The sequence below is a fragment of the Grus americana genome, chromosome 24 (genome assembly GCF_028858705.1).
Source record: "Grus americana isolate bGruAme1 chromosome 24, bGruAme1.mat, whole genome shotgun sequence".
NCBI lineage: Eukaryota > Metazoa > Chordata > Aves > Gruiformes > Gruidae > Grus > Grus americana.
This window is the reverse complement of record NC_072875.1, coordinates 3,278,315-3,292,377: the sequence shown is the minus strand read 5'-3', so window position 1 is coordinate 3,292,377 and position 14,063 is coordinate 3,278,315. Positions and strand designations below refer to the sequence as shown.

Here is a 14,063-nt window from a genome sequence, read left to right as displayed (position 1 = left end):
CAAGAAGGGCCAAAAAAAAAAAAAAAGAAAAAAAAAAACCCAAAAGCCAGAGCTGCAGAGCAGGCTGGGGTTTAGAGAAGCAAACGGCTTCACCTCCCTTTTTTTTCCCCCCCAAAAGTGCCATCAAAAGGCAATAATTGAATATAAGAAAAAAAAAAAAAAAAGCCAGGCGCAGGCTTTAGAAGGTAAGGAGGGACGCGGACACCAGCCGAAGCCGGCAGATCGGACGAGCCCACGCCGCTTCGCCATCACCCCCCCGGTGCGGAGCAGGGGGGCAACGCCGGGGGGTTCGGTGGTTCTCCCGGCCGAGCGAGCCCGGACCACGGGCGGCCCTCGCGGGAAGGATGCTGCCAGAGCATCTCACCGGCCGCACCGGAGAGGATTGGGAAAGCACCTGCAACGACGGAGCGGGGGCTCGGGCGACGGGGTGGGGGGCAGAGCCACCGCCAACGTCAGCGCCCAACCTTTGCCAGCCGGCGCCACCGACTCCCACGCCGCGTGGCGGCGGGTGGAGTGGGGGGGGGGCGTTTTCATATTAAAAACAAAAAAAATTAAAAAAAAAAAAAAATTTTCCAGATTTTTAGCTCAGGAGCTAAAACCAGGCAGGTTCTTACGTAATTCCCCCTTTTCCTCCACCCTGCAAGCGCTGCTCTCTCCGGCAGCCTCCTCTCGGCAGGGGAAAAAACGACAGACCCCATCCAAAGCCCCGGCAGCCCCGCGCGGCGAGCGAGCGAGCACGGAGCGTACTGCACAGCCCATAAAACTCCAAACAGCCTCCAGACACTCCTGCAATCGTCCTCCATCAAAACACTTTGTCTTGCATACAGAAATGCGGCGGGGCGCCGTACGGAATACCAAATCAGCCCGTGACGGTGCGGGGAGGCGGCTCCTTGGCAACCGAGGGGGGGGCTTCGCAGCCGCGACGCTCGACAGGAAACAAAATCTGTCAAGCCTGTTGGGCAAATGATAAACATTAGCGGTATTAAATAAAAAAAAACAATGAAAAAACCAAAAAAAAAAACCCCACCAAAAAAACCCACAACCAAACCCCTGTGCCAAAGCTGCGTAAATGGCTAGCGGTAGCATGGGGAGGGATGGGGAAGGATGGGGGCTCTCGCCCCATTTACCCCCCCCCTCCAAACCCAGAGAGGGGGGTGTCCAGCACCGCGACCTCGGGGGAACTTTGGGAAGTTTCCCCCACCCAGCAGCAAGCCGGGGGAAGCGGGCGGGCGGCGATGGCCGCGTACGTTTCGGCGGCAATAACGCAGACGGACGCGCGCCGGACGCGCTCGGTACGGGGAGCGCCTCGGTCCGCACCCCACCTTCAATAAAGAGGGGGAGAGGGGGTGGAAGAGGGGAGCGGGGAGAGGCGGCGGGTGAAAAATAAATATATTTCATCAGGTAAGGGGGTTTGGGGGGTTGGAAAGCAGCTGGCTTGGACCCAGCGGCCGGGTGCAGGAACGCAGCCAGAACAGGAGCTCAAAAGCAAACCGTATTCTTCTGGTCTCAGCTCAGGCTCTCGAGGCGGAGAGGACGGGGAGGGGAGGGGGTGCCGAGAGAAATGTATTTTTCATCAGCCAGTGTATAATTTATAAACAGCATTAAACAGTTTTTGTTTTCTTTCTTCCTCTCCCCCGTGTGCGCGGCTTGGCCGGCAGTCAAGCCTGCATTAATTTCTGCTGTGGGTACAGTGTGTTCTTGGATGCACATCTGCGGATGATCATAAACGCGGGAACGCTGGCAGAACATCCAGACCTGCCGGCAGGCCGCTGACATCACCCGGGACCGAGCGCGGGACGCCGGCCAGCCGGGGGGGGCGGAGGCGTCCCCAGGGAGCCGCCGCGGGTACCGGCCGGGGGGCGAGGGGACCGGGGACGCCGTGGCCCCCACCCTGCCCGTCCCACCGCCCAATGGGACCCGGGTGCTTTCTCCCCTCCCCTCCCTGCAGCGATGCGTTTGGGTGGGGGGAAAGCCCCCCCCGATCCCCCACGCGGCCAGCGGGGCAGGGGGCTGGTGGGGTGCTGCCTGCATCCCACCCGCCAGCATCCTCGCATGTAGGGAAGGGCTTTGCACGGCATTAAGGGCTTCATATCGGAGCGTAAACATTTGTCCGGGTATTTACCTTACACCTGCGAGGCTGCTGCGATAACACCGCCCAGCACATGGGGGGTCACGGGGGCACCCCAAGCCCCCCGAGGGCCGGTCCCCGATTCGGTCCTGAATTTAAACGCGCCTTTACCCATCGGGTATCTCCCGTAAACACTCGGTTAGGGAACCGGGAGATGCCCGCCTCCGTTAAACCCAGCATTCATTGCCTTCAGCATCAAGGGTTGCTGGGGGCTGGGCGGGGGGGTACCGGGGGTGCACACAAGCTGACCCATGGGGCAGACTCCCAGTTAAACACATCGCCCATCAGCGCAGGGGCAAGCCACCTTCGGAGCACCGCCACCCCGAAAGCAAGCCCTCGCGCCGCCGTTCCGGCACAACCTCGCTTCATCCCGGGTTGGCGGACGGGGGGAGGCGAGGGGAGAGGTGCAAAGGTCTCCTGCTTTAATAAATAACAGCGCTGGAATTCGCGGTGGCTGTTTGCGAGCGCAGGGCAGAGATCTCCCCACCCCCCGCCCTTGCTGGATTTAAAAAAAAAAAAAAAAAAAAAAAATTAATCCTGCGCGATGAGAAGCTTGGCTCAGCGTTCACTGTACATACTGTACCCACAAAGCTGGCCGCCCGCCAGGGACGGGCCGCGAGCCAAAGCGACCATAACAAACACAAGCCGCGTGCGCCAGCGCTGGAGGGGGGGGAAGGAACCAGCATCCCGCGCCCCAACGCCAGGGAGAGGGGGATCAGCATCCTGCACCCCAGCACCGGGTGGGGGGACAGCAGCATCCCGCACCCCAGTGTCAGGGGGGGGACCTGCATCCTGGGTACCACCAGCATCCTGCATCCCAGTGTTGGGGCAGGGGGGATGCCGGCATCCCGGGGACCAGCCCCAGCAACCTGCCGGTACCCATGCTGAAAAGCGGTGGGGTGGGGATGAGGTCAGGGCCGGCTGCAACGCCCCGAAAAGCAGAACCCGCCGCTGGGCCAGGAGGGGTGCGGGGAAGGCAGCCCCACGCCGCCCCCCCCGGGTACCAGCAAGGCGCATGTCTGCCCTGTGCCCCTCGGCCCGGACAAGGGGCAGTGGGGAGGAAAAGAAATAGGAGAACAGAGGGGAAAAAAATAGATAAAAATGTATTAAAAACTTATAAAATAAATAGCTGCCTTGCAAAGCTACCTGCAAGTGCAGCTGCAGCACCTGCCACCCCAAGTGATTTGTCCTCAAGGCAGCGGGATGAGGACTCCCACCTGCGTTCGAGCAAAGGAGTCCGGTACCCGCTTGCCATTTTTTGGGGTTTTTTTGTTTTTTTTTTTCACATGAAACCACCCCCGGGCTGCATAAGGGGCTGCACGCCCAAGAGGAACATCAGCCTACATTGAGTTGCAGAGCACAAGTCTTCCCACCAGTGCAGCGTTCCAGCCCTTCCCTATCTATTTAATTAAAGGGCCTGCATCATGTGAACCTGCTAGTTAGATTCATTAGGCAGAGAACGCCTAATTCTGCGGCAGTTTTGCTAATGAAACCACGGCGGGTGCCCGTACGCGAGGGACACGGTGCCGGGACCCGAGCGGAAGCGAAGGCGATGCTCATGCTACGAGCGGCGCTGGACAACGGGCAGCCGCGCAGTTTGTTATTGCGAGCTGCTTATCCCGGAAAATATTTCCCCGATTAAGGAATTGAAAACAAACTCCAAAAAAGAAAATTTAAATAAATCAAATTACCAGGCACCGGGAGAACAAGTTTGCAACGTGCTGCCCTGGGAATGGTACAGCCGGCTCCGCACGCGTCTCCTCTGGACGAGCCACGTGAGCCCCGTGGCCGCAGCATCTCTGGGCAGGCACGGACAGCATCGTCCCCCCCCTGCCCCCGAGCATCCCTCTTGCAACCCACCTGAGTGAGCCAGTAAGTGCATTCGCAGCCGCAAACTGTCCAGGAACCGCTTCCCGCACAGCTCGCATCCGTAAGTCTTCATCCCGCTGTGCAGCTTCCTAGGGGAGAACGGAGAAGGGGTCGGTTAGTCCTCCCTGCGCGCGCAGGGGGGAAAAGGTTACCCGAAATAACGCCGGGAAACGTCCCGAAGTTTCACGCGACCTGCGCAGTCGGTTCTGGTTCGAGAAGCCCTAAAGGAAGGGAACGGACGGGCGGTCCCATGTGACACCCCGGGACCGATGGGGTGACCTCCTCCTGTTTAACGTTCGCTATCTTCGCTACGGTTGGGTTCTTTTAATAAACCCGATAAACCCGAGCTCCAGTGTTAACGCAAAGCGCGCGTTGGCAACCCCCTTCCCTACGCACCGAGCCCTTTTGAAAAAGGTACAAAAATTAAGAGGTTGTTTGTACGCATTTCTAAGCGAATCCCAATTTCCATCCCAATTCGGCACGACGCAAATCACAAGCAAAAACCCTAACCACCAGCTAGCAAACAGGAAACATGCCACTCACCATTTCCTGGCACCGCGAGGCACAAACTCAGCTACGCCCGGCCAGCATTGCAAAACCTCCCGACTGCGGCCGCAGAGCCGCATCGCCCATCCCGCCGAGGGGCCGAGCATCCGTCCCGGGGACGCAGGGGTGGGGTTCGGGTACCGGTCGCAGCATCTCTCCCCCGTGCCATCGCAGGCAGCGGATGCCGGGCTTGGCCAACGGTGGCCAAACCCATGCTGTTTCCCCCTCTTTGCCACAGGGAGGTCAACGTTCCCGTCTTTGGGTAGCGGGAGCTGCCCGCCGGATGAAATGACTTTTAACAGACGTCGTATCTCTCTCTCGCTCCCCGAGCTGTTGTTGCCAGCCATGGGCGACCCCTCCCAAACCCATTCCCCCACGCCTTGGAGGAGCATCCCAAGGCTCGGCCCCCCCCCGCCCAAACTGCCACTGCTGCTCCAAGCATGCCGGTGCCAGGGGACGGACACACACACACACATCGCCCGAAACGGGTGCTCGCAGCTTTATTTCGCCACGTCAGCTGGCGATCAACGGATGCTTTCACGAAGCAGCCCAGCTCTGCGCTTGAGGGCAGCGTTGGTAAGCCCCCTCCCCAAGTCACAAACGCTTCCCGGTGAGCGTGCCGGCTGCCGCCCGCGAGCCGCACCTCGGTGAACGCGAGCCGTCCGCACCGACGGCCGGGGAGGGCTCGCGACGGGAGCACGTGCAAAGTTTCAAAATCGGATGCCGTAAACAGAGAAGTATTTGTATGCGTTTGAGGAGAAAGGCTGTGTGCCGACCTCTGATCGCATCCACCATCTATCATCGCTCTGCAACGAGACGAGCATATTTTTATTGCCTTGTTGCCAAAGACAAAACAGAAACGGTCTTGTCCGGGGCTGGATGCCGAACCCTCCTCCCTCTGCCGCTCCCGCGGGAGGGCTCGGCCCCGGCTGTTGCTCCACCGAGCCCGAGCCGGAGCATCCCTCGCAGCTGCAGAGAGCCCGGAGCCCCAAAACCTCCCCTGCCCTGCGGCGCGCAGGGTCTGATTCCTGCACAAAGCATCCCGCCCCGCGTCCTGCTTTTTTGCGGGGATGCCAAACGGCAGCGCCGGACCGCAGAGGGGACCCCGCGATGCTCGGCGGCGAGTGAACGCGGCGGAGCGGGAAGGGAGCGGAGAGGAAAAAAGCAGGAGTTGGTCTCAACTCTCAACTTTGCTGTATAATGTAATTATTAATCAGGCTTGTCCTAAATTCACTGTGTCATAGCGGAGGATTAAGAGTCACGCACGAATTCAGGCCAAGGAGGTTTACAATCCAAAGGGTTTATCCGCCGCGCAAAAATAAATAAAGCGCCAACCTCCCGACAGACTTCTGCTGCCAAGAAGTCAGCTAAATAAGTGACAACCTTCTCGTTCTGCGTTTTTAATTAGGGACGCGCCTGTCACGCTTCCCCGGCTCGGGCTGAGCTCGCTTCCGCGCCCAACGCCGGGTTTAAACCGCTTCGTGAGGGACAGCGCAGCCTCCTCCGTGCCAGCATCGCACCCTCTTTGAGGCTCGAATGCCTTTTCGGTGAATTACAGTGCGATCGGTTAATTAGTTCGAGTAAAACTTGGAATATCTTTTTCTGTTTTTTGTTTTTTTTTTTTTTTAAAGCAGGGCAGAGGTGAAAGAAAAGGGCACGCTTCCTTTCTCTGCGTCGCCCAAGCCTACGGAAAGAACGGCAAAACCAACCGTGCGCCCAGCCCGGATCCCCAAAAGCCGGGGCGACCCGGGTCAGATTCAAATTGCCCGGGTGCAGCGATTTATTCTCGCCCCCCCCGTAAGGGCCGGAGAACCGTTATGAGCCGCGTAACCTCCTCGTCGTTCTAAGGTGCCGGGCGAGTAATTTCTTTGCGATACCTCTACCGACAAATTTCAGCGGCGACAAAAGTTTTCCATTCCGGCGCCTGCCTATAGGACGATCTTATCGCTCGCCATCTCGCACGGTCCCTTTCAACAAGGTCTTAAAGCGCTTTATCTGCTCGCTTTCCCGGTAGCGAAATATGATTGAAACGTTCTATTTCTGCTCGCCGGATTAAGGGGACGTTGCAAAACTGCAACAGAAACCTGGCAGATGTAAGCGAGGTATTACGCCTGCTCGGGCTGTTAAGATCTGAGGGGAAAGATCGATACGTGCTTCTAAAGTTGTTGGGGGGGGAGAAGAAGTTAAGGACGATAAAACGCCTAAAAACCCACCGCTTCTCGGCGACGCTGCCGCGAAGGCACACGCGGGGCTCAATTATTTCGATCCGGTGCTGGAATTACACCCTGCGTGCTCCCCTACGAGCGACTCGGCCGAAGAGATGCTCGTGGGGCGGAGAGCAGCGGCAGCCGGGAAAAAGCACCTTCTTGCTTTTAAAAGAGGGTTTCTCCCTCTGCGATTCCCGCTCTGTGCGACGCTTGAGGCACACGGAGACGCGAAGCCGGCCGGGATAGTGCGAGATATCACCGCCGGAGGATGCTCTGGCGCGGAGGTTTGCCGGGGCGGCGAGGATGCTTACAGTGGGGCGTCCCGGGGCCGGGACCCAGCCCCGGCACGGAGATTTGGCGAGTCCGGCTGGGATATAAACCAACTGTGGGGCGATACCCGCACACCCCCTCCCCACCTTAGCGCCGGCAAACAAAAGCCGGGCGGGAGGCTGGCCCCCCTCGCAAGCTGCCGGTAATTAAAAAGGCCTGTAAACGCCCCGCAAAAAGCACTTCAAAGGGACGGCGACTCCAGCGAGACCGCGCGGTGTAAAAAATTATGAGTTTTCCCCACAGGGTGCTTTGTGTGAAAAGGCCGGGATCGGTGGCAAACGCTCGGCGGAGCATCCCCGGGGCAGGATGCGGGGGGGGCTCGGTGGAGCATCCCCCCCGGGGGGGACATGGATACCAGCGCAGCCCCCGGTACCCAACGACGGCCGCAAGTGGCCCGCCGCCACACCGCAAGCAAACTCCCGCTCTGCCCATCTAAAAACCCGCGCAAAAACCAGCCCTCCGCTATTTTTATTTAAGGGTCTCTGGCTGCCCGGCCCCTCCCCATCACCCCTTTTTAGGGATGCGGGGAGAAGAGCCCCCTCTCCCCTCCGCGCCGAGCGAGACGCGTGGCTTTTGGCCGTTTGATTACCTTTAAGTGTATATTTTCCCCCTCAAACAGAGTGAACGCAACGGTTAGGAAATTTGACAGAAAACTATTCCGAGCCATTTATTGCCTTAATGCGCACCTTTGTCCAACAGGCAGTTTTGACAGGAACGATAAATTCCAAATTTATGTCAACAGAGCATATGTTGAACACCTCATTTCTGAGCTAAAGCGGCATGCTGCCCCATAAATCACCCTTCTGTTTGAAATGAAAGTAGATTACGGGCCCGTGTTATTGAGCAGTTAGAGCCATAGTCGTATAAATCAGAACTTTTAACTCCAGGCGATCCGTTCTGCAATTAACTAAAGGGCACTTTGTCATCTCCGGGCTGGGGCGCAGCTTGGCAGGGCGACCGGCTACTGGGAAAAGGCCAAAAAAAAAACCAAACCAAAAAACCCAACCCAAAAAAAACCCCGCCCCAAAAAACCCCAAACCCCTTTTTATTGCTGAGGAAAGGCTCGAGCGCAGCGGAGTTTTTCGCTCGATACCTGTTGAGGCGGCGAAGGGCGAGGGGGCAGGTTGCCGCCCGCGGGAGCGGCGGCGCTATAAAAAGATTCAGACGCTAAGTATTTCCTTTCCTATAAAATATTCATTGCCGCGCGCGAGAGCCAGGGAGCAGAAACCTCAAGCGGTCCTAACTTTGTGCCGCAGCAATAACAGAGTTTTATAGGAGCCTTCTGATTTTATTTATACCGAGCTGTAGCTGCGGTACCCCGTCAGAGGGGCGGCTGCCGGCCGGTACGCACGATGCGATGCTCGGCACCGGGCAGGCAAACTGGGACTGGTGCACCCCAGGACAACCAAGTTGAATAATTCCCTCCCCCCAACCCAAAAAAACCCACCCCCATCCCCACTGCCCGATTTCCACCCACGCCTCCCTCGTCCCGGGTAAATCGATATGAAAATCGATTCATCCCCTGATCTATTTTATCAAGATAGAGGTGGCGGTGCCACATCTCATCTGCAGCGGGGATCTCGCCGAAAGCCAAGGTCAGCGGGCAGCAAGCCGCCTGCGAAAAAGCCGCCGTTATACATCCTCCGATAAGAGTTTTACATCCGACGCGGTTATTTACGACGCTCGGTGACATCGGGCCGGCCGCGGGACGTGGTGCTGGGGAGGCTCGGCTCCTTGCACGGCCACCGCTCTTGCCCTCATCTCCCAGCCCGGAGGATTAAAATAGCAGGGAGAGCTATTAAGGGCACGCGGAAGGGGGAAGGGAGCAGAGACCTTCCTTTCCGTTTAATAAATTAAGAAGGGGGGAATAAATAACAAACCGCCCTCAAAACCACCCCTGCTCCTATTAAAAAAAAAAAAAAAAATAATAAATTAAATAAAGCTTACGGGAGCTGGAAATAAAGATTTTACTATTTCTGAACTTTTAGACAAGTAAAAAGGAGGGGGGGGAGGGGATAGCTATCAACAGAGCACTAAACCTCCCTGCCCGTACAATATTTCTATTCACCGTGAGCTAATTCACGAGCTCTACCCAGACGCCGTGCCCTGACATCGTCTCACCGGGATGCCAGCGCTTCCCCTTTCCCAAACAGCCGAGGAAAGGATCCCTCCTGCTTTACCCCACACCTTGTGCAAAAGGCGAGCGCAAAAACGCCAAAAGCGTGCTTTAAAATCTTTCTCGACGCCCTGCCCGCAAACAAACCCTGCGAAAGGGCAGCGACTCTCCCAAATTTACCAGCGTCTCCCACCGGGAGCGGCGCCCATGGACTGGGAAAAGTGGGACTGGCCACAGCAAATAGGGCAGCACATAGATTTTTTTATTTTTTTTTTTTTTTAAATTTATTCCAGCGCCCTGGGTTCAGACCGGCATTATTTGCTCAATAATCGCTATTGCGTGGGATTTCCCGGGTCGGAGCCTTATCCCCGCCAGCGCTCCCCTTGCGCATCCACAGGGCACGCACCCGATGGGAAGCGGTCGGATTTATCTCGGGTGGTGAGGAAACACCTCCCGCCGCTCAAGACCGACGGAAAAAGCTCCAAATTTTCATGCTTCTGTCAGCGGGCCAGAGCGTGGGTACCAAGGGGTTAACTCACCACCAACACGCACGTGGCCCTGGCTTAGAATAACTGGTGCTAATGCAGCCGTCCAAAAAAAAAAAAAAAAAAAAAGAATCATCATCATCATCCCCATTCTTCGGGCATCTGGTGACACTGACGTACCGAACGCGAAGAGAAGAGCGTTTGCTTCCCTGGGTGGCGTTGACCCCGCGCGGGGCCGCGCTTGGCATCGCACCCGCCGCGCTGAGCAAACATGACATGGGTGTCAGAGGCGTCAAGCAGAGCACCGGGGGAGCTTATTCTTAAAAATAATACGGAATTTCGACAGAAAAGCAAAGTGACCTTAGCGCCGAGTACATCTGCCGCCGCCGCAGCAGCGCGATTACACAGATGTTTTGATTCCTAATTCAGAAATAATAAGCGGTTCACGGATTCCAAGTTTAAAAATATGTTCCATCATCTGGTTTCCTTAGCAGCACGTGCGCCGTTGGAGAACCAGCGCCGGTCCACGGACGGCAAAACGCCGGCCTCAGCCGCTCGCTCCTTCCTCCCCACCCCGAGGGGCGGTTGGGGCACGGGGCCGGGTCCCGGGATGGTCGGGGCAGCGTCATCCCGGTGCTCCCCAGGGAGACGAGGGAGACGACAAAAGTCCCCGGGGAGATCCCAGAAGATGCCGGGGCAAAGAACTGCTTAAACAGAGGCAGGAATTTCAGGGGAGGGGGGTCCATTCGTTCGTTTGTGTATTTATTTATTATTTATTTCAAATTTCCGCTCTCTGCAGTGACGAGGGCTGGACGTGGGTCAGAAGCCGGGTGGTACCCACGGGGCTGCCCCGCAGAGGGATGAGCTGGGACGAGCGTGGGAGCTGCTTCCCGGCGCCGAGCTCATCCTCAGGGAGCGGGGCGCATCCCCCTCTGCCGACTTTACGCTTGGTTGTCTTTTCCCGGCGAGTTTTGCACGGCATCCTCTTCTCCCGCGAGTCCCAATCCCGCTTCTCCCGCCCCGTGCCCGCTCGCGTTTCGATGCCAGCCCCGCCGGGAACGGGCACAAATTACAGGCAAACGCCGTCTTTCCAGCGAGCGGCCCGGATCCCGAGGAGTTTTATAAGGTAATCAAATATGCAAGAGATTCAACAAACTAATTTCAAGCACACACCTGGGGTCCTCTGATAATGTCGGTTGCGCCTATACAGCGCAAGGATTAAAATTTCATAGAGTCATGATTTCATCAGTCGCTAAACTACAAAGGATTAATTAACAGCCGGGGAAGAGCTCGTGGCTTGGAAATACGGTCTTAAGGAAAATATCTATCTCCGCTCTCCAGATGTCAGCCCACAGACGAATAAAGCGCTTTGATGAAAACGCTTCCTTAGCGCTAGCGACTCCAAAACGTCGTGTTGTTGAGGCTAGAATTAAGGATGCCCAACTCCTACCCGCAGCCACCCGGCTCTGCGTGTCGCATCGCGCCCTCCCGGGGAGGGGGGGGGGCTGGTTTTGGCTGCAGGCTCCCAGGACGCGGTCATTGGGAGTTTGGGAAGGATGCTAAGGGGACGCAGCGCATGCCATCATAAACTTTCCCACCCTCCATGCCTCAAGGATGAAGGCTAGCGCCTGCCGAAATCTCCCTGCGTTTCTCTACAGGAGAGTTTTGCAGGTCGGGGACGGGGTGGGGGGACCCAAGGCACGACGCTTGCCTCCGCGGAAAGCCTTGCCAAGCGCCAGGGGCCGAAGCTCTTGCACGCACACGTGCCCCGTGGCACGCACGATGCGCCCGTGGCACACACCGAAAGCGGGCGACGGCTGCAGCGTCGGCGTGCAAGCGGAGAGCGGCAGCGGGTGTCGCGTGTGTGTCGTTGTCGTGTCCCGTCCCGTCCCGTCCCCCCCCCCCCCGGCTCCTTCCCCGGGAAGATGAATTAGGGAGCTGTCAGCGAGGGACAGCCGCAGCAGTTGTGTTGCTGTAAAGGGGCAGTGGAAGTGTCTTTGATTAATGAAACCGCGAGACTCGGCTGTTACACAGCCCGTCTTCGGCAGGGAGATGCCCTCAGACAGGCTGAAACCCCCCCCGGATCTGCGAGGATTTCCCCGGAAAGCCTTCTCCCGGCCGCAGCCGCGTCCCCTCCCGCCCCCCCACCAGCGCTGCCACCTCGGCCTGGGTCTGCGCCGCTTCCTCAGGAGTTCCCGGGGCTGACGAAGGACTAATTATTTCCAATTAGAAGCCGGGAGATGAACATTACGCACCTCGTCGAGCTGGTAAATTAACGTATCTGCACTGTGCTGGCCTTCGGCGAGAGCCCGGGGCACGGAGGTGGCGGCAAGAGGAGCGACTCGGGGGTGCCGCAGCCCCAGCACGGCTGGCTTTTCGTCCGGTATCGGCGTCGATAAGCAGCGTCCAGCCGGGGAGCATCGCGGAGGGTCCCGCACCGGGGCCGTACGGGCATTGCTGCCGGTGGCACAAGGCTGCGGGTCGGTGCGACAGCAACCGGTGCCCCAAAACCCCCAAAGGTGCCAGCCGTTCCCCCCCCCCGGCAAACGCACGAGCGAGAAATGTGTTGCAGCGTTGGCAGAACCAGAAGCGCCAGGCGGAAATGGGTGTTCCCCCCTGGAAAACCCCCTCCCGGGATGCTCCAAGGATGGCAAAGACCAGGATCCCCTGGAACGCGGGGACAGCCGTCCCGGAGAAGGACGCATGCTTTCACCCAGGCTGCTTGTGCAAAACCGCCCGGTTTTCCACCCAAGCTCCCAAGGTGGAGACGCAAAGCGCTGGTTATCGGCACGAGCCGCGACTGCGAAAAACGAGGGGGGGTGCAAGCAGCTTGGGGCAGAACGGAGCACGGTGGGAGGGGGGCACGAGACGGGCAACTTTCTCCTTTATTTTTTCCACTTTCCCCATCAGTTTGAACGCTGGCGCGTTAATAGGGAGAGCGCTGCCTTCAGCTGCGGCGTAATTAGTTTTGCTCAGCCTGCGATGTGTTTTACTGAAAAAATAAATAAATACCTCCCGGGCGAGCCAAGTTACGAGCGGGACGCCAGCCCTGACGGCACGCTCCGCACTCCCCCCCCACCCCACCCCGGCCCCGGCCAAAAGTACGCGGCGTCCCGAACCCAAGAGCGCGGGCGTTGCTGAGCTGTCCTGGCAATTCGGGACCTCCCCAAGGAGCCTTGCTGACGATTAATTAATTTACGAGCAGCCCCGCACACCACAACACGCACCCTTTCCCCCCCCCCCCCAACGTGCACAACAGGTTCCATGCAAATTTGGGAGCTTTTAAATTATACCGTTAATGAAAGCAAATAAAGGCAGTTAAAAGGCAATTTGCTCAATTGGTGTTAATATTTAAGCACAGCGTGTGTAAAAAAACAGGATCGCAGAGTTCGGTTTTTCCACCAGAAAACTTTTGGACCCTGTTTTTTGCGCAGAACGGGCCGAGCGCGCCCAGCAAACGCCGCGTGCCAGGTTGGGTCTCCAAGCCCCTCAGCAGCGGCCAGCGAGGCTTTTTACTACGGAAACGTCCCAAATCCACCCCAGCAGCCCCCCCGCCCCTCCCCACCCCCCGATAGCCAGCGAGACCGGCAATTCCTCCTCCAAAACGAAAACCCGAACGGGTTGGGAACGCGGTGCAAAGAGCAAAAAAAGCGAGGAGCAAATTGCCGGCCGGCCCAAACTACGGCGTCCCTGCTGAGCACGCCGCGCGTCACCCTTCGCCGCGCGGGGACGCGGTGTCGCGCCTGGGGGTGCCCTAATGGTCGCCGATTCTACCAGGAGAAGAAGGGTAACAGGGATGCGGCATCAAGCCAAGGCGGGCAGAAAAAGCCATCTTTGGTTTTTTTCCCTTCGTCGGCGGAGAAAGCAGAGTTTTTACATGACGCAACACAAAGGCAAGGACGCAGCTAAAGCTACGCTGCCGCTCCTCCGGTTTCTAAAGCGCAATTACGGCCGGCAGAACCGCGGCTAACGCTTGCCCCTCAATTAAGCCCGACTCTTGGCGATGCCCCGTTTGGCGGGTTATGATGCTCTCGCATAAATTCGCTTTCAAAACAGGAGCCGCCGGTGAATGAGACCTCGATTTCTAATGGTTGGAAATATTTTGTACACTCTGCTGCTCCCTCTGTACCCCTTTGTCGGGGCCGAGGTCTGCAGGCTAAAGCGGGTACCAAAAGACCATCTGTAGCTCCCGTCTTTACAGAGAAGTTTAAATAGGGGGATGAATGAGCGCAGGAATTAATGAATGATAAAGCCGTATGGTCTCAGTCAGCCTCCTACGCCTGGATGTGGTATTCAAACCCTCCCAGCCTTCTGCCACAAAGAGAGGTTTCTAAGCTACAAAAAAAAAAAAAGGGGGGGGGGGAAGGAGGGGGGGAAGGTTG

At 57.7% G+C, this 14,063-nt stretch overlaps 1 protein-coding gene across 13 annotated transcripts in view; it reads right to left on the bottom strand.

The window, feature by feature from the left end:
• The window catches only part of ZBTB16 (zinc finger and BTB domain containing 16), a 62,151-nt gene that overhangs the window by 31,089 nt on the left and 16,999 nt on the right, over nt 1-14,063 (bottom strand). For 11 of the 13 annotated variants that reach the window (XR_008574114.1, XM_054803415.1, XM_054803426.1 and 8 more), the window contains one exon: nt 3,989-4,086. The exons of the other annotated variants lie outside the window; for them this stretch is intronic. Coding sequence is in view for 10 of the 11 variants with exons in the window: in XM_054803415.1 (XP_054659390.1) it covers nt 3,989-4,086 (98 nt within the window). In the remaining variant the exon portion in view is untranslated. The remainder of the gene's footprint in view (nt 1-3,988; nt 4,087-14,063) is intronic. 13 annotated transcript variants of the gene reach the window in all.